General features: G+C 36.4%; 1 protein-coding gene across 3 annotated transcripts in view; it reads right to left on the bottom strand.

The window, feature by feature from the left end:
- Positions 1-164: 164 nt before the first annotated feature.
- Positions 165-19,022, bottom strand: part of slc12a9 (solute carrier family 12 member 9) — a 32,537-nt gene continuing 13,679 nt past the window's right edge. Inside the window, exons 8-14 of one of the 3 annotated variants that reach the window (XM_021476318.2) lie at positions 18,305-18,462; positions 15,709-15,791; positions 15,503-15,627; positions 11,549-11,741; positions 9,396-9,570; positions 5,341-5,487; positions 165-2,447 (exon numbers count right to left, since the gene is read on the bottom strand). In XM_021476318.2, the coding sequence (XP_021331993.1) occupies positions 1,624-2,447; positions 5,341-5,487; positions 9,396-9,570; positions 11,549-11,741; positions 15,503-15,627; positions 15,709-15,791; positions 18,305-18,462 (1,705 nt within the window). In that variant the 3' untranslated portion in view covers positions 165-1,623. Of the gene's footprint in view, positions 2,448-5,340; positions 5,488-9,395; positions 9,571-11,548; positions 11,742-13,608; positions 14,626-14,788; positions 15,628-15,708; positions 15,792-18,304; positions 18,463-19,022 lie in introns of those variants that run through there. The other 2 variants (NM_001128548.1, XR_012406103.1) reach the window with 2 other exon arrangements.

Consider the following 19,022-nt stretch of genomic DNA (forward strand, 5'->3'; position numbering starts at 1 on the left):
GCTTTAACAACATTAGCAGGATTAATGCTTAAATATAGTTGATCATAATCATCTAACATATTTGGGTCTTAATTAGAGTAAATTTGACCTTTTTTATAGCAGTTCATGTTATCAGCTGCATTTTATTGCTTAAACCCAGAAAAAGGTTCACATTACAGACAAAAGCAAATTAACCAATTTATTAAAAAACAATGTGTTTACACTAAAGGTTATGACTGTTGCTTACATGATGTATTTATTACTTTTATATAAGATGACTTGAACACACTTTAGACTGAACAAAATCAGAATTTCAGCAATAAAAAAAGTGAATTACGGAAAAAGATGACTGACATATTTTGTTTAATCTTAGGCTTCCGTTTACAGACTCTTCATTCAGGAAACACCAGTTCTGAGATCATGCCTGTGTACCATCCTTTTCTGTATTTAACAGTAACATGTACATGTGCGCACATACTTTAAAAAGTACATTAATGGTTATTATGCGCCTAAATGATTTCTAATCTTCTTTGGAATACATGAAATCTGGATTGTGTAACGCAATTTGTGCATCCTCAAAGCGATGTTGAACAAACCTCTTTTTCTATGATGATAAATGTACAGAATTTCACACATTGCTAATTTAGCATAGTACTTCTATTATTGTACAGCCATCATAAAGGTCCAACTATCGTTCTTGGATATCAGCATTGTTAATGCTAACGACAGAACACACGCACAGAGGTGCAAAATATTCAAGTATTATTTAAGAAAAGTGTCCCTTTTCAGTTCCCAAAGACTTAACACAAACATCATCATCAGTCTTGACCATTCAGATGACACTGATGAGCTCCGCCTCTAGTTGGTTAACACAATTATAAATACACTTGAACTGTAAAATTGACAACAAACATACAAACGAATAGGACGCGTAAGCAGCAAATGGCCCACAATCTGAAACACAAACGAAAACACATTCACAAAATGTCACAATTATAAATAACATGTCTATATAGAACTACTCGAGTGACCGTAAATACATCCATACTCCAATCAGAAAGTGGACAGCGGATTTTTCGCCAAGAAACGAACAATGACCCAAACCCGTGAGGGCTCCTCACAGCTTCACAAACTATAATTGGGACAAAATGAGTTCAAAGTCTGGTTTATGCCAAGAAAAAAGCAGAAATGATTAACGAAGCACAATAACAAAAAGTGAGTCACTTCGCCCCATATTACGGTGCCAAATATAACCATGGACATCTCATTCAAGGATACTCTTTCCACCCTACACAGTCAACAAACTGCATTTCACCCATACAAAACAAACCCATCACAAGATCCTATTTAAAGCTTTACAGCGTGACACATGAATGAACATTAACAGCAACTCCAATTTAATGCAGTCACTTCCTTTTCCAAGAACACTAAACCCGCTCTTTCAGACGACAAACGATGATGCGTAGAGAACAACACCAACATAGCGGCGCACAAGATCAGGCAGCGTTTACCTAGAAATCCCAAAACACATTGAAGGAGTCATCCACCCATACATGATGTGGTGTTTAAGAGCGTGAGGACTCAAACACACTTCTGCTCACTAACATGATGTTCCTCTCTATCACACAAACACATTTTGGTTTCTCAGAGCTCAGTGCACGTGACTGGGGTAACCCCATGAATCAAGAGCGTCGGGCCCAGATCCCGGGTCAGTGTGTCTAGCTGGGTGAGGTACTGTTGGGACAGCTCACAACTAGATGGGGGATCGGGCAAATACAGAAAGCGCACGGCGGCAGTCGAGCTGTGCTCCTTCAGAAGGCCATTCACAGCACAGAGGAAGTCTTCTGACACCGGTTGGCTCTCTGTGTTTGGCCCTCTAACCATGCGTGCGACATTATCCCACGCCACGATCTTAATAGCAGCACGAATCCTCAGCTTTCCCAGCAACTCTCTAAACTGCTCCTCTTTGGCCAGCCAGCCCTGATCTTCCGATTCAGACTCCACACACACGAATATACGCAATCTCGCACGGCGCCACCCGCTGGCCATGTTCAACACACACGCCATCTGAAGCAGGAACAGACTGCCCACGTCAGCGTAACTGGCACTACCTGGAGTCAAGAGGTTTGTCGGCCACACGTCGATGGTGTCCATGCTGTCTTTTCCCCACATGTACGTTGCACCTTTGCTCTCGGGCGGCAGCTGGAAGAAGTAGCGCGCCAAGCAAATGTTCTTGCCCATTTTGATGGCATCCTGAATGATGCTGACGTACTCCTGAGGCTGCAGTGCGCGAGGGCTCTCGGCATGGCGCACCGGTGGAAAATGAGCCTGGAGGGATGGGAGGTCCACACCGAAATTATCCCCTTCAGATCTGTCGCCCTTGCAAAAGACAGGGTCCTGGAGGAAGTAGTCCTCTGGATAGGAGTTGTCATAAAAGCCCAACACCAGGGTATTAGGCTTCATTCCTCCTGGAAAAGAGAACAGATGGTCAGAATTAGAAATTTCATGATTTGATTTTTCAAGACTTCATTTTGATTTAGATTTTATTTCAAATCAGACTGAAATCATTAGAATATTACTCATTTCTCTGTCAGGGATGCCAAAACTCCTGGAGGACCAGTGTCCTGCAAAGTTTAGCTTCAACCCCAATTAGACACACCTGGATCAGCTAATTAGGCTTTTATAAGTAACACATAACACACTGGCTGCGTCTGAAATCGCAAACTTACATACTATATAGTACGCTAAAAACAGTATGCGAGCAGAGTAATATGTCTGAATTCAAAGAATGCGAAAAACAGTTTGTGAGAAGTACCTGGATGACCTACTACTTCCGGCGAGATTCTGAAGTGCGCATCAGATGGACGCTACACTATCCCATGATGCACCGCAAGAAAATTCATGAATGAAAGTGAAGCAACGCAACTGATGTGATGATGAAAAAATGACATGTATAGTACGGCCGAATTTGACTTTTACTACTGACATTCATAATGTATAGAACACACTTTTCTAATAGCAGAGTAGTAAATATGAATTCAAATGCAGTAGAGATGTTTGATTAATCGAAATCAAATCTCGTTGCAATTAGTTAAAAATCGCAAGAGGCTGCAATATAAAATCTATATGTATCTACATGTTCAGTGCAGATCGTGTTAGTTGTGCGCCTCGCTTACACATTGCTTAATAAACAAAGGATTACAGCAATCAAAATATCTTTACAAATAAAAAATAATTAAAGGATTAAACTATTACAAAAATGATTATTTTCTACATAAATATAAAAACCACTGCCTTCATGCCTTCGTCATCTCGGAGGGCTTTTTCAGTTTATTCGTGACAATTTGCTTTTGTATAATGTTACTATTATTAGCAGTATTATTTATTATATGCATATTTATATTTGTTATATTAAAAACAAGCTTAGATTTGCCAACCTGTCAGGTTTAAGACCATATGGGGCACAGCATGTGTACTGGGACATAACTCAGTTTTTTGAAGACACTTCGTTAATATTGTTTATTTATTAGTTTGCTGGAAATTAGAACTGAATTTAGAAACAAATGTTTGCGCTTAAACGAAATTAATTATTTATAGGCTAATGGATGTCTGTGCATACAACAGATTTCCTTATCCATGGAAGAGAGTGAAAGTGAAAGTAAAGAATGAGGAGGCTCATCTCTCATTCTCGCCTGTAGATGCTCTGTTTAACTGTTTTCTCTCCAGTGAAGCATTCAGTTTTTCCACTTACAAAGTCCACTATTTAAATAGCAAATGTGCAATGGTGCGACGCAACTAACTCTTAAAGAGAATGAGAGATGTTACTCTGATTGGTTTATTCTCAAATCACACCTATAACTCATTAACAGAATAAGCTCAACCCTGTAGGACCATGCCCCATACCCCCAGTGCTGGGAAACACACACTCACACTACGGCCAATTTTAGTTGATCAAATTAACCTACATTACATGCTACTATAATACTAGTCATTTAATCTGTATATTAAGTCACTAGTTTGTGAATTAGGCTACACTGCTGTTTAATGCGTTTGAATCCTTAACAAGAGCCAGCTCATGAAAGTCATTTATTTGTTAATCTGATGACACAGATCAAGCAGTTTTTTTTATTGATATTTTAGATTAAAGAACCTCCATACAAGAGTCATTTATTCACAAATCAGTGATTTTCTGCTTTTGAATTAGTAAACAGAAGCAGATTATCAGAAAAATATTTATGTAAATCGTGACTACAGGGGTTTTACTGTATGTTGATTTACTTAAAACTCAGCACATTTGTTGCTCAGTCATATATATATACATTGCTCATATATACACACACACACACACACATATATATATATATATATATATATATATATATATATATATATATATATATATATATATACACATATATATATATATATATATATATATATATATATATATATATATATATATATATATATATATATATATATATATATATATATATATATACATATATATACATACATATACATACATATATATACACACATTTTATTTTTTTATTTTATTTTCTTTTATAAAATAACTTAGAGTGAAGGGCGACATGGTGGGGCAGTGGGTAGCACGATTGCCTCACAGCAAGAAGGTCGCTGGTTCGAGCCCCGGCTTGGCCAGTTGGCATTTCTGTGTGGAGTTTGAATGTTCTCCCCATTTTTACATGGGTTTCCTCCGATTGCTCCAGTTTCACCCACAGCCTAAAAACATGTGCTATAGGGGAATTAAATAAGCAAAGTTGGCCTTAGTCTATAAGTGTGAAGGAGTGTATATGGGTGTTTCCCAGTGTTGGGTTGCGGCTGGAAGGTCATCCGCTGCGTAAATCATATGGATGGATAAGTTGTTGGTTCATTCCGCTGTGACTACCCTTGATTAATAAAGGGACAAAATCGAAAAGAAAATGAATAAACTTTGCCAACTCAATTGAAGGATGTCTTTTCACAAATACCTTAAAAATTATCTTACAAAGTTCTCTTTATTCATTTTCTTTTTTAAATTATGAAATTTCTGTGTTTTCCATGTAAATCAGTTCACATTAAACATTTCTTTGGTGTCTTCTCAATTATGCACACATACAAAAAATAGTATTCATGTAAGATGAGTCGGAAGGGTCAAAACAACATGAGTGATGTTTAATATTGTGAAGCAGCTGCAGTTTCTGAACTAGCTGTGGAAAAGATAACATTACTGTACTTACTGTACTAATTCACTTGCTATGCATTTGCACTTTGTACAATAACAATGCAGATAAATCTAATCTGAAAGCAGCTTTCTGGCTCCACGCTGTAAAGATAATGTGATAAGGAACGTCTCACCAAGTCCAGTGATGCGGAGCAGATGTTGAGTGCCCTGCCTGACCGAGGGAGAAAGAGTCAGATCCACAAAGGCCTTCACACCCAGCTTATCCACCAGACTCAACCAGAAATTATACTGCGGCTGCACCGGGTCTGCTGGCAGCACATCTGGGAGACAGAGTCCAGAGAGAATATATGCTTATTTGTTTGCTTGTTTCCATTTCCAGGTATTTCTACAGGTATGAATAAAAAAAACTCCGACCATAAAACAAGTCAGTGCCCGGCTACACTGCCAGCATTTAAAAAACATGGCATTTCCATTGACAACATGCTGCATTTCTGATGCGCTTCGCTGTACAGTCATTCAAAAATGGCAATGCAAACAGACTTTAAAGAGCATGAAGGTTTTCTGTCAGATCTCAAAGAGACAGCTGAGAAAATTCTTCTAAATATCTTCTTTTAGGTTTCAGAGAGGAAAACTGGTCATACAGGTCTGTATCATGAATTTTAATGAAAGAGCAAGTCCTCTATAAGGGTGAATGAGCCTGAGTTAACAGCTAATCTGATTTAAATGAATAGTTTACTGTGGAATAACACAAAAACAAAACATTAGCTGCCAAAAGGTCTGCAAAACTAATTCATTGGCAGGTCTTCTAGTGGACTTTCTTCCATCTCGGACTAGATGTCTACAGACAAAGCTGTAAAGTCAGTGTCTTCCCTGAAGAGCATGAAATCTTTGTTTTTAATCACAACAATGCTCTGCTTATTTACCAAGAACAATGACCCTGTCGGCATGCACTTACGAATCTGTTTAGTCAACAGTTTATGGATATAAGTAGTCCACTTTCATTGGGCCAATAAAAAGCACACACAGTATGTTTTTTTTTTTTCTAATAGACAGACCATATTCACAACAAACAAAGATGTAGATTCCTGAAGCCTTCACAGTGTGGAATCATAAGGGTTTTTGTCTTCGTTACATCCTATGGGACTCCAGTAGAAATCCATGGATGAACTAAAATATTCAATGTTTATCATCATGGTATTATGAAGCAGAGTAAGACTGAAACAAGACAACTGTAGCAATTGCTGATGAGAGACAGGTGTGATGCAGCACAAAAGCAAATAAGCTTTTCTTATGCCACAGTCACTCATTTTTATTTTTTTCGGTCATGATCATGTGGTGTAAAAGCAGCACTGCTTTTTCATACAAAATACATTTTAGGGTTCTGTTATAACACTACAATGTGCTGTCTGATAAAACCCACAACATATAAAGAGCCCTTATTATGGGTGTATGAAGATGACCTTCAATACAGTGTGTAACACAGCTCTAAGTGATTGAAAACATCCAGCTGAGGGTTAAATCTGAAAAGTGCACCTTGTTTAAATATATTGATTTTTTACTAAAAGATTCGACTTCGACTTCATTTCAATGATTCATCGTTCGTCCGGATATTTTGCCTGTTCAAATCGATGTCAACACAAAACAATACCAAATATGAAGTGCTGGATCTGGTTAAACGTAAACGAGCCTTTCGCTTCGGAGACTAGCGGAGTGCGAGGGATCATGAGATTGATCATAATAAGAAGATTTTTGACTTTGTCAGTAGGGTTGGGTGATGTCGACCAATTTGGCATCGTACGATGTCTAATGTAAAACATTGCGATGGACGATGGCATCGCCGTCATAGGTGGAAGTGAATTAATTATTTGTGTAGCCTACCGCTTTAATTACCTGACCCGCATGGTCTTTGTTTTACCCATAAACAAATCAAAAATAAATAAAGATAAGTTGCACACAAATTACCACCTGTTAATCACTTTTTCCGCAGGAGGTTGGTCGGTAAAAAATATGCACAACCAACAGTATCTGAGGTTTTCACTAAAATTACTAAGTAGTGTGAAAGTGAAAGACAGTAGCAGTGTACTGATGCTGTGACACGCTACCTTATAGATTCAAAAGTCTGAAGAGTCGTTAGATGGAGACAAGATGAAGCAAATATCACATTTAACAACTATAGCGGGACACAATCCAGCGGTACATTCTTGATAAACTGTCCGACGTGCACTGCTCTCTGAAGCTCCTCAGATGAGTGCATGACAGTGTGTGTGTGTGGCTGTGTCTGGTCACATGATGTGCGTTTTCATCGGACAGAGGGCTGTTCAGAAATGCTAGGTAAAACACAGTGTGGATGTGGATCATTTCCGTTCTAAAATGCCATTTTAAAACTAAGACGTATTAGTGTAAATGGAGACAGAGACAGCGCGCAGAAGTATAAATACACAGCTACGCGCGTTGCATGCGCCGTGGGTTACGCCGGTCACTTGACGCAGAAGTATAAACCAGGCTATAGAAGCTGCGTCCCAAATGGCACACTATACACTATGTACTCATGCACTATGTACTTATGCACTTACACACTCAACAGGATAGTATATGTATGTAGTGGTGTCCCAAATGGCACAAGAATGTTTTTTTACTAAGCAGAAATTCAAACCGTTTCCCTGATGACATTTGACGGTTGCCAAATCAGTGAAGTAAACAACTGAATTATCAAATAATACCTGCCGTGAGTATTGCCGCATTCACCATCGGGAGGCGCTATAATCACTCTCGTAGCAGAATTTTGCTTTCACCATCCAAAATAAATAAAGTTATTCAACATGTGCGTCCGAAAGCTCCGCCCCTTCTGCTACGCAAGCAAACCTGTGGTCGTTAAGTGTCCATCATTACACACTTCATTTTAGCGGCTGAATGAGTGCATCATCCGGGTAATTAAAGTGCACTAATTATTTTTAGAGTTTTCAGTGTGAACACACTACTTACACTATTTATACTACAAAATGGCGTAGAATAGTGCATAAGTATGCGATTTGGGACGCAGCTATATAGTCTGTGTTCTGATTAATTATTGGGCGTATTTCTCCTTCTTGCGCTAAACGCAGTCGACCAATCGCAACAAATTGGGTCATCGGACCAATCAGTGCAGATTAGCCTCACTCAAAGGAAGGGTTCGAGAACAAATGAATCGCTGAACAAATCATATGGGAGCCCTAGGATAATTAGGTAAAAAGTTGTTGGAGACCCCCAAAACATGACCTTTTTATAATAGGGGCTCTTTAAATAATTTCTGGTGTTTCCCTGTTTCTATAAAACCAAACTGGAAACTGATGGTGTTTGATGCCATGCTAAAATCATACATATTGTGCTTTTAAGGAATTATACTCAAAGTATACAGCTCAGAAATTATGTAAAAGTCACTGAGGAATCATTCATTTCTCTAGTTTTACTATTTAAAGCAGTGTCTGAGTAAACAGAATAATGTAAATAATTTAATTCCAAAGAAGCATATCACTTTTTACTGCATTGTCTTCAAAAATTTGCTACTTAAATTGTTGTCTGGCCTCAAATAAAAATAAACGCATGTGCACTGTTAAACACAATGGACAGTTTTTAATATTTAGATTTTTTCATAAAATGTATGTATTATATCATCTTAGTATCAAATTATAAAAAACTAATTACTGCTTAAGCGAGGCATTTGTTATGCAGTGTCTATGGACAGGACAGTAAATTTGACGTTCTCTCTTCTGTCTGTCGTTATTAATCTCAAACTTTTTTTCCCTTTTTCTGAAAGTCTTGACAACACCATTGTGGGGTTTTTAGTTTATTATTTCAGCAAATAGGATTGTAAAAAAAATATTTGTTGTACTCTTCTATTCACTGCGCTCTAAATTTACCCAGCGGTGATGACTTACACTACTGGGACCTCGGAAATGTGAAAAGGGTCCATACTAGCTGCCTGTTCTGGCCAGTCCAGATTTGACTCCCTTGAGGACCCCTTAGGATAATAAGAATAGCTGTGCATTTATGTATGCATGTTTGTGTGTGTGTGTGTGCATGCATGTGAGGAAGTGTACATTGGGCTTTAAGAGGAAGGGGTTAAAACATCTGGTATTCAGCTGTAGGTCAAAAACAGCAATTGGCTAAGGATCAAAATCTTGGTCAATGAATTTTGTGCAACTTCCTCCAACTATTACACATTTGTCCCCTGACCCTTGTCTGAACCTACCCAGATCTCCAATCTGCACGTGTCCAAGGACAAACAGGCCCCCTTTCTTCAGCTGGTTGACAAAGCAGATGAGCTGACAGGAGGAGCGTGGGTTGGACACCATCAGTAACACCTGCGGCCGCCAGAACTTCACATGATCCTTCCGAGAGTCCAACATCAGAAGGTACTTCCTCACCTAAAGAAGCACAGAAAGACCATCTCATCAATTTGAAGTTTAGTACATTCATATGTGTTGTGTATGTGTGAGAGAGAGAAGAGATGGCATACATCCTTTACTAGAGTAGAAATACAGACACTCGAGTTTAAAATGATTCTTGTATGAAGTGAAGTACTCATTTTTACTCAAGTAAAAGTAAAGTATGGCTTCAAACATGTATTTCACAAGTATCAGTACTGTCTGTTTTAGTTTAGGGTTAGTAGTTAGACCTCAGATCACATTGATACATTTATAAAACAGAAATTACATTTCTAATTCAGAAATCTAAAATTTGCAATGAATGAACTATTATTAAAGATTTTTGTACAGTATGAAAGATACACAACCTTATTTTGTGGTATTGGTTTAAAAGATCAGAGACTGTACAGGCTGAACAGTATATACTGTATATAAGTTGACAAAAGAGCCAATCCCCCAGCATTATATGATGATATAATTGATGCAAAAATGGCAAGTAAGGTCCAGAGGTAATTAAATATTAGTACAATTTCAGTTTGTTTGCTGTCTGAATTGTTTGAGACAATTACATTTGTTCCAATGGGAATAATAAAAAGTCCAAGAAGTATTTTCTCCTTTATTTCTCGAGGAATGGGGGAGTGGGTGTATATGAGGAGGTTCACCCACAATGCCGTTTAAACTAGAATTGCTGCTGATTTAAACACCAGGCCCCAGTTTTTCAAAGGATTTCATTTGAATCAAATTGGTCCAGATTTGGGAATCCCATGTTCACTATCCAGGATTAACTGATCTATCTTACTTTCTTGACAGTTTTTAAAGGAACATTGGGTTTGATCATTGTGATCCAAATACCAAATTTCAGGATTACCAAATCCTGTTTACCAGAGCCTTAAATGGAACCAACAGTGTAGACTACTGGCTTAGCGAAGAACAACAGGTAGGCAAAATACCAGTGGCCACAATCAGCCATTGTTTGTTTTAATGGTAAGAAACAGAAACTCTGCAAATCAACAAAACATTGTACACTTTTTTAGTTTGTTCTAACAAAATACTGCTTTGATATTGTTTTGCTGTTGTTTACCAAATCTCATTAGATGTGACATGCTTCGTGTAGGCATCAAACATGAAGGAATTTACATATCGTCAGTAACAATTAGTTTTGTGCTCATTCACTTAAAAAAATATTACTTTTTTTATTTTATTTGGTTAAAAAAAAAAATCACAACTGAATCCACCCTTCTGATGGGATCAGGATAATCCTGTTTCTCTTTTTTTTTTTTTTTTTTTGGATCAAATAGATCCTAATCCGAGTTCAAAGTTTTGAATAAATCACTGAGCAGGTTTGATCCTAATCAAATGTAAGATTGGATTACATGGTCTGATCTGAATTCAAAATCCCTGTTACTTTTGAAAAACCTATTTCCAAGATTTGATCCAAACCGTGATCTAAAAATCCCACTGGATTACTTATAAAAACTAAGCCCAGAAATGAACAGGAATGTTTACGGAGTGTAAATAAGGCTTCGGTCATGCTTACGTCACGGACTCATCCTGTCTCATACACGTTAGCCATACTGTACCTGCCTCTCTGATGGTAAACTTTACAAACTAGTCTACATACCATGTGTGATTAACCTAGGCTGAAAAAGCTTGCAGACATGAAATTACCAAAAATATATTCAATGAATCAAAAACACATTCAAATTGCCCAATGACAAGAAATAATATAGACTGTACCACCAAAAACATTAAAACTAAAATAGCAAGCTTAATTCAAAAAAATTAAGGAGTAGAAAGTAGAGATATTTGTGTAAAAATGTCACGAGTAACAGTAAAACATTGTTAGAAGAATAAATAGTGAAGTAAAGTACTGATACCAGTGAAAAATCTACAGTATTTGTACTTTGTTACTTCCCATCTCTCTCTCTCTCTCTCTCTCGCTCGCTGTGTGTGTCTGTGTGTGTGTGTGTGTGTGTACCTGATGGAAGATGAGGGCTTGGCTGATGTAGCCCCAGCTGCTGGTGGGAGATCGGTAATGCAGGAAGAGCAGCAGGAGCAGCAGCAGCACAATACTGGCTGAGGAATACACAGGGTTAATCACGAACATCATCACCACACAGCTGATGATACCCAACAGACACGTGTGCCAGGAGAAAAACTGGAACGTCGGCCTGGGAGGAAAGAAACACAGAAAAGTATAATATCCCTTTTGTGCTGTTCAGGATGTTTTCATCCACTCTGGGGTGATTGAGTCTTAATTTGGCCATAACTTTTTCTGTGTTTCAGCTAGAGGAATGATTTTCAGTGACAACTCTTATTTTGACAAATATTTTGAGAAAAATGCTTTGATTTTTTTTTTTTTTCTAACTCAACGATACACTCTTGGCAAATTTACTACATTTTTGTAATGTTAGGGATGAAAACATCCACTGAATTAAACTGCTGTAAAATTACGCCAGAATATATATATTTATTTTTATTTTTTTGCATAAATCTGTTAATCAACCTCAGGTCTGATCAAAACTACTAAATCGTTTAGAAAATTACAGGATTTTAACTCTTTAATTTCCAAGTTCATAAATGATGTCACTGATTTAGTGAAAAAAAACACACAAAATGACGTATTTTCAATATAAAAGAAATTGTGGAATGGCTTTTTAAAATATTTTTATTACAATCTTGGACATGTGTAGCATGATTGCCTTTGATGCATCATTTTTTTTTTTTTCTTCCTAATTTACTGTTGGTGGCTGTTTTTGTCCCACTGTCTTTCAGTATATTACAAAAACATTACACCATATAATCATGCATTTTTTGATTGTTGGTGGTTTTCCCTGTTGGAAAGAGGTAAAATTTGTCATTTTTAATGTTGATCATCAGTTGGCATCATTAACCCTTTAGAAAAAAAAGGCTTAGATTCTGGATTTTATATGGAGCATAACAGCAAATTAAAGTGGGTGTATGCGTGTCTGTGAGAGTGTAAGAGTGACCTCTACTCACCTTGATATGTCTGAGAAAATCAAAATATGCATCTTAGCTCTCAGAACTACATGGAGTAAATAAAAACAAAGACTGTGTATTTATGCACCATGAAATGTGGTTATAATAGAAGTCGATGGAGCAAAAACAGCCACCAACAGTAAATTAGGGAGAAATAAATTTAAATCTAACAATGCATCATAGCCAATGTTGAAAAAGAAAAAGTTAAAAAATTTTAAAAAAATTTAAAAAAGTCCAAGACTGTTATAAAAGGTAAAGAAAATCCAGTCCACGCCTACTTTTTATTTTGAAAATATGTTATTTTGTTTTTCACCAAATCTGTGACAGCATTTGTGAAATTGGCATTTAAAAAGCTTGTGAAAAAATTCAATAAGCATCAAAAATGTCCACAGCACCCCTTTTTCAAGCACTTTTCTGGTCACAATTCCTGAAATATCCATATGAGCCATGGCGAGAATAGCAAGTTTGGAAAGTCTGTGCTGGCTAATTTTTGGTCAGAAGTCTTGTATAAAAAAAAATTTCACTTAACCATACCAGGGTATTTAATGATTTTCCTGTGAAAACTGGTTAAAATAGGCTACTCTTTTATTTTTGGTTTTACAGAAAAGTAAATAATTAAAAATGTGGATATATTTTACAGATAGAAGATGGAAGCACATAGTGGGCTTCATCTTGAACGCACTTCATTTTACCTCAAATCTTCATTTAAAACGTGTTCGATCAAAATCATGCTTATTGTTGGTGCCCATGGCGTACTGGAAAGTGCATCAACACATGCACTCCGGTGCTTACAGCGACCAGAGTTTGTTTCCCTATGCCAATCCTTCCCCTCTCTGCTACCCACACTTTTCTGTCAATTCTCTCTACTGTCCTACTAATTAAAAGGTAAAAGCCCTGATAAAACAAACAAAACAAAAAAAAAATGTTCTTGTTTATTTTGTAGAAAACTGACCAAAAAAAAATAAATAAATAAAAATAATAATAATATTCATAATAATAATAATAATAATAATAATAATAATAATAATAATAATAATAATAAAAATAACACCTTTTATTTATAGGCGCCTTTCAAAGCACTCAAGGACACCTTACAATACATCACAGGTACATTATGAAAAACAAGACAGAAGAAGAATAAACATAATATTAAACCAGAAAGTCATTAAAAGCAATCCTGAACAGAAAGGTTTTAACCTGGGATTTAAAATGGGAGATAGAGTCTGTGGTGCTGTGCAGCTAAAAGCCCTGCCACCAAATGATTCATCTTAAAATTTGGAACTGTCAACAATTCAACCGCAGAAGATCTCAGTGAGCGTCGAGGAGTGTACCAGTGAAGATGATCGGAGAGGTAATCGGGTGCCAGGTTGTGAAAAGCTTTGTAAGTTAATAGAAGAATTTTATATTGTACACAATAAAGAACAGGAAGCCAATGCAGGTACAAGAGAATTGGGGATATGCGTTCAGAAGCATGCGAGCGGGTAACTAGACTAGCTGCTGAGTTCTGGATTAGCTGTAATCTGTGAGGTTGGTTAAGAGGGATACCAGAGGGAATTGCAATAATCAATCCTCGATGTAACCAGAGAATGTACAAGCACTTCAGTACTTTGTTGGGATAGTGAAGGGCAAAGTCTTGCAATGTTACGCAAGTGAAAAAAGGCAGATCGTGAAATATTACTAATATGTGAACTAAACAAAAGCATACCATCTAGTATATTTAATACATTTAATTAGAATGCCAATTATGCCAAACAAAATCAGTACCAAAAAGATTACTTCTCTAACAAAATATATGAAGTAGGGTGTCATGGTGGCTCAGCGGTTAGCACTCCAAGCAAGAAGGTCGTTCGTTTGAGTCTCGGCTGAAACAGTTGCCATTCCTGTGTGGAGTTTGCATGTTCTCCTCATGTTGGCGTGGGTTTCCTCCGGGTGCTCTGGTTTCCCCCACATGGCCAAAGACATGATCTGGTCGTAGTGTGGGTGTGTGTGTGTGTGTGTGTGTGAATGTTAGCGTGTATGGCTGTTTCCCAGTACTGAGTTGTGACTGCAAGGAATCTGCTGCGTAAAACATATGCTGGATAGGTTGGCGGTTCATTCCGCTGTGGCAACCCCTAAGACAGTCAAAAGGAATGGGACTAAGCCGAATGAATGAATGAGTATATAAAGTGTTCAAAAATTATGTCCCTTTCCTCCATCATACTAACGTCACATCTACCACATAACTATGATGTCAACTGTATGAGCTTTTGTCTCATATTTGTAAGCAGTTAAGCAATCTAATCTCATGACATAGTTGAGCAGTGACTTAAATATCCCATGAGAGCTTGTTTTTGTTCAGACAGGCACATTGTGATGCAGAGTTTATATAACAGTAAATAATTTTGTATTCTGTACTATTTTTGACACAATATTGTCTGTTTTTGCTCAGTTTTGCTAAAGATGATATTATTTATAAGGTTACAACAGAACTGTTGTGCATTTTTACAATCAGCACGTAGTGATGTTTCCTTTTCTGAATGAATCAGGGATTTGAACTAGTGTTGTGCATCTCAAAACTATGGAAGATACAAAAAATTTCCTGTACTGTATTCTGAATTAATTTTTTGCACCAAAATACTGTGCTATTAATTAGTGATTAATTACATTAATTGAAAAATCTTGTAATTAATTGGATACATTCTTTTTCATTGATTATCATCCCTAACAGAATTAAATACTCAATCTGCTGGTAATCAGATAAATCAATGCATCAAACCAATAAATTGTAATAAGAAAAAATAAACATTTATAAAATGATACAAGATATTCCTTTTTGAAATTAATTCTGTGCTGCTCTCTGTAGAAGGCATCATTCTTTAATATGTGCAGTGCAACCCAACTTTCCTTGATTACTACATTTTAAAAAGTGGTTTCTTAGAACACGTATGCATACCTGAAGTTTGGAGCAGATGCCCATTCCAGAGCAAGACAGGCCAAATCAACCGCAGCATACGCCAACAGATAAAACACTGTCACAATACCAGCAATCACATTCAGCTGCCCTGCAAACAGCGTACACTACAACACACACAAAAACATCTGAACATACGTTTCCTATTTAGTATCATGAGTAACAGTAAGAGCTGCATAGAGAAGTACCTGCACCAGAGCCCAGGTGTAGAGCACAGAGACCCATGGGTTCCCCGAACTGGAGGTGACAGCAGCTGGAGCCAAAGGAAGACCTGAAAACCGCAGAGTAGGGGTTTTGTTAATAAAATTCTTTGCATAAAAACCTTCCTAAAAGTGAACGTAGGACAAAATACTCATTAATGGTTATGGCTCATATGATGATTCAAAGTGGTTCAACTAAGTTAAGTTCAAGTTAATTGTGTTTATTAAGAGCTTACACAATTAATAATGAAAACACAGGGTCTCTACTATGAATATGGTAACAAATCAAGTCGACTCTTGGCTCCTCAGCTGAAACGCCTCACTTATTATTTCTCAGACCAGTAACTCTAATCAACCATTACTTAATAACCCACCCCAAAAATCAATAATATGTATAAAAAATTAAAAAAAAATAAAAAAGTTACTCTTCATTATATACTTCTGAATCTCCTTCAGAGCTAATGGATATAGGAAATTTCCTAAATAATGTAGATATTCCCTGCTCTTAAATAATCTGTATATCTGTATCTGTATCATGGTGTTTTTTGTGCGTAATTTTTCCTGCAATCTTTTATTTATTTATTTATTTTCTTCCTTATTTTCTTACTCATTTTATTTTTTGTAATTGTTTTTTAAAATAAATTTATTTATTTCATCCATCACTGTTATGTCAGGACATGCATGATTACAGACCTATTAATTATTGTATTTGACCCTAATTATTATATTAAGCTGCCTTGAGATGTTCAGGTCTTGGGGTGGGACGACAAAAAAAAAGAAAGAAGGAAACTGTAATGTTTATTGTTGTATTGTATAAACCCCTTATTATCCTTTAATGGAAAAAAAAGAGTTTAATTACAGCTGCACACGTTCTGTCATCAAGTTTTATTATAGATCACAAATTATGCACAGGAAATGGTGTTCTGTGGAGTTATTATTACTTTTTACAATTTTTCAATCCATTCAGCCAATCTCCGGGTCTGTTGTGATTATTATGTTCCTTGATTCAGTATAAGAGTATAGTTCCTAGTCATATCAATTAAGAATTTTGTAACTTTTAATTTTCCTTCAGTCTTAGTACACAATGAAACTACAGAAGAGCCAAGCTTTAAATGGAAAAACAATCAAAACTCTTTGGTCATTTTATGAGTGAGATGCTAATGGTCTTATTGGACTCAATGATTTATGATTTATGTATTAAAATAAGCTAAATGTGCTCCCGCTAGAGCAGGAGAAAGACTGAATGAACTAAAAATGGCAAAACTCTCCAGTTTAACTCTAGTGAAGTTTTAAAATAAGCCTATTTTTAGAAAAGTAATCCTTTAACACAAATTTCACTGCATAATATATATCCGGGGGTATTTATTCATTCATCATTTTATATTAATAATCCAATTGTGCCTTTAGGTGAGAAACACAGACCATATCTCATGATACAAGTTCACCTGGTGAAGTGCTGTGTAGTATTGAAAATAACAACCTTAAAAAGACAAAAACAATTGACAAACTGATCCTTTCCTTGGTTTCAGTTGGTTTCCTTTTATACAATACAAACAATTTGGAAATGGCAAACTGCAGTAGTACATTTATACATGAAATATTTTTTGGATTGCTGTGTAGTTATATTTTGAACAAGCCTACAGGTTTGCTGAGAATAATTTGTTCACACTTAAAGAGGGGCAGCAAATCTTTTTAAAAATTGCTTGTTTTGTTTTGATTTTGTGAATGAAGTAAGTTCAGTAGAAAATGATTAGAGGAAATAAATGTGATATGATTGTCTTTTGTGAAAAATCCTCTTTTTATGACCGTTGTCACACAGTATATGTAACTTCTCAGACCAAATGACAGCCTACAAAATGTGACAGAAAGGTTACTTATTAATAAATTCTATGAAAGGTTACTTAAAAATACTTACTAATGTTATTCTTAGGAACCATGAATACCGGTTTCAAAGTATTGCTCACTAATGTTTTTCCAAAACACTTCTTGTGAGCCGTTCTAGCTCATATGAACATCAGTATCAGTTTCAGTCTGAAATACATTGGCAGCCACACAAAAAGTTGTTTGGATTAAAATGACAAGATCTCAGCCAAAAACTACATGCAACTTTTGAGGGGGACAATGGAGTTTTGACTGTTGAAACAATGCCACAGCATTTATAAATCATAATGAAATCTAAAGCAGGCCCAGAAATATAAAGCTCTGCAAACTTTTATGTTGCTTAAAATATATAGCTCACCCAAAACATGACACAAATTTACTCACCATTTACTCATCCTCAAGTGGTTCCAAACCTTTATGAGTTTCTTTCTTATGTTAAACACAAAAGAATATATTTTAAAGAAAGCTGAAATCCGGTAACTATTGAATTCCATTGTTGGAAAAAAAATGCCATGAAAGTCAATGGTTACAGGTTTCCAGCTCATTTCAAAATCTCTTATTTTGTGTTCAACAGATGAAAGAAAGCCATCAAAGTCTGAAACACATCCAGCGTGAGTAAATGATGACAGAATTGAGATTTTTGGGCGAACTAACCTTTAAAACAGATCACCTCAACAAATGCACATAAACCAAAAACACTAACCAAAGAGTTGGTCCAGGGCAAGAGCATGGAGGATTCGAGAGGCTCCTATCATAGAGCACATGGCAGCTGAGAGAGAAGCGCAGTAAACGCCGATGGTCACGAATGGAGGCCACACGTTCACTCTCTGAAACACTGCGTAATCATTGAGTAACAACGACCTGAGAAAAAGAGCACACAAATGATGAGGAATAGTGGATGGATGAGGTGGAGGAAAATGCACTGTCAGTAAAAAAGCCTCTCTATTTTCACATTATCTTATGCATGCAAGTTTTTGTGCATATATGTGATATTTGACCTTACTATTTATATACACTACCTGAAAAAAAATTGCCTATCCAAGTTTCAAGAACAACAAATAATAACTTGACTTCTAGTTGATCATGTGGTATTAGAAGTGGCTTATATAAAAGGCAAAGGCCTCTAGATAATGATTATTTAACCAAAATAAAATATGATTATGCCTTGATTTTTAGTTATTTAATTAGGACAGTAAGGTCTGACTTTGCTTAGTCAAATGTTTTGTCACGGAACAGAAATAATGTACAGTATAGAATATAAAGTCATGGTGCAGTGGAAAAAGAATTAATATTGTGTCTGACTCCCATGAGCTTGGAGGACTGCATGCATACATCTCTGCAATGACTCAAATAACTTATTAATAAAGTCATCTGGAACGGCAAAGAAAGCGTTCTTACAGGACCCCCAGAGTTCATAAAGA

Source organism: Danio rerio, chromosome 5, assembly GCF_049306965.1.
Source record: "Danio rerio strain Tuebingen ecotype United States chromosome 5, GRCz12tu, whole genome shotgun sequence".
Classification (NCBI taxonomy): domain Eukaryota; kingdom Metazoa; phylum Chordata; class Actinopteri; order Cypriniformes; family Danionidae; genus Danio; species Danio rerio.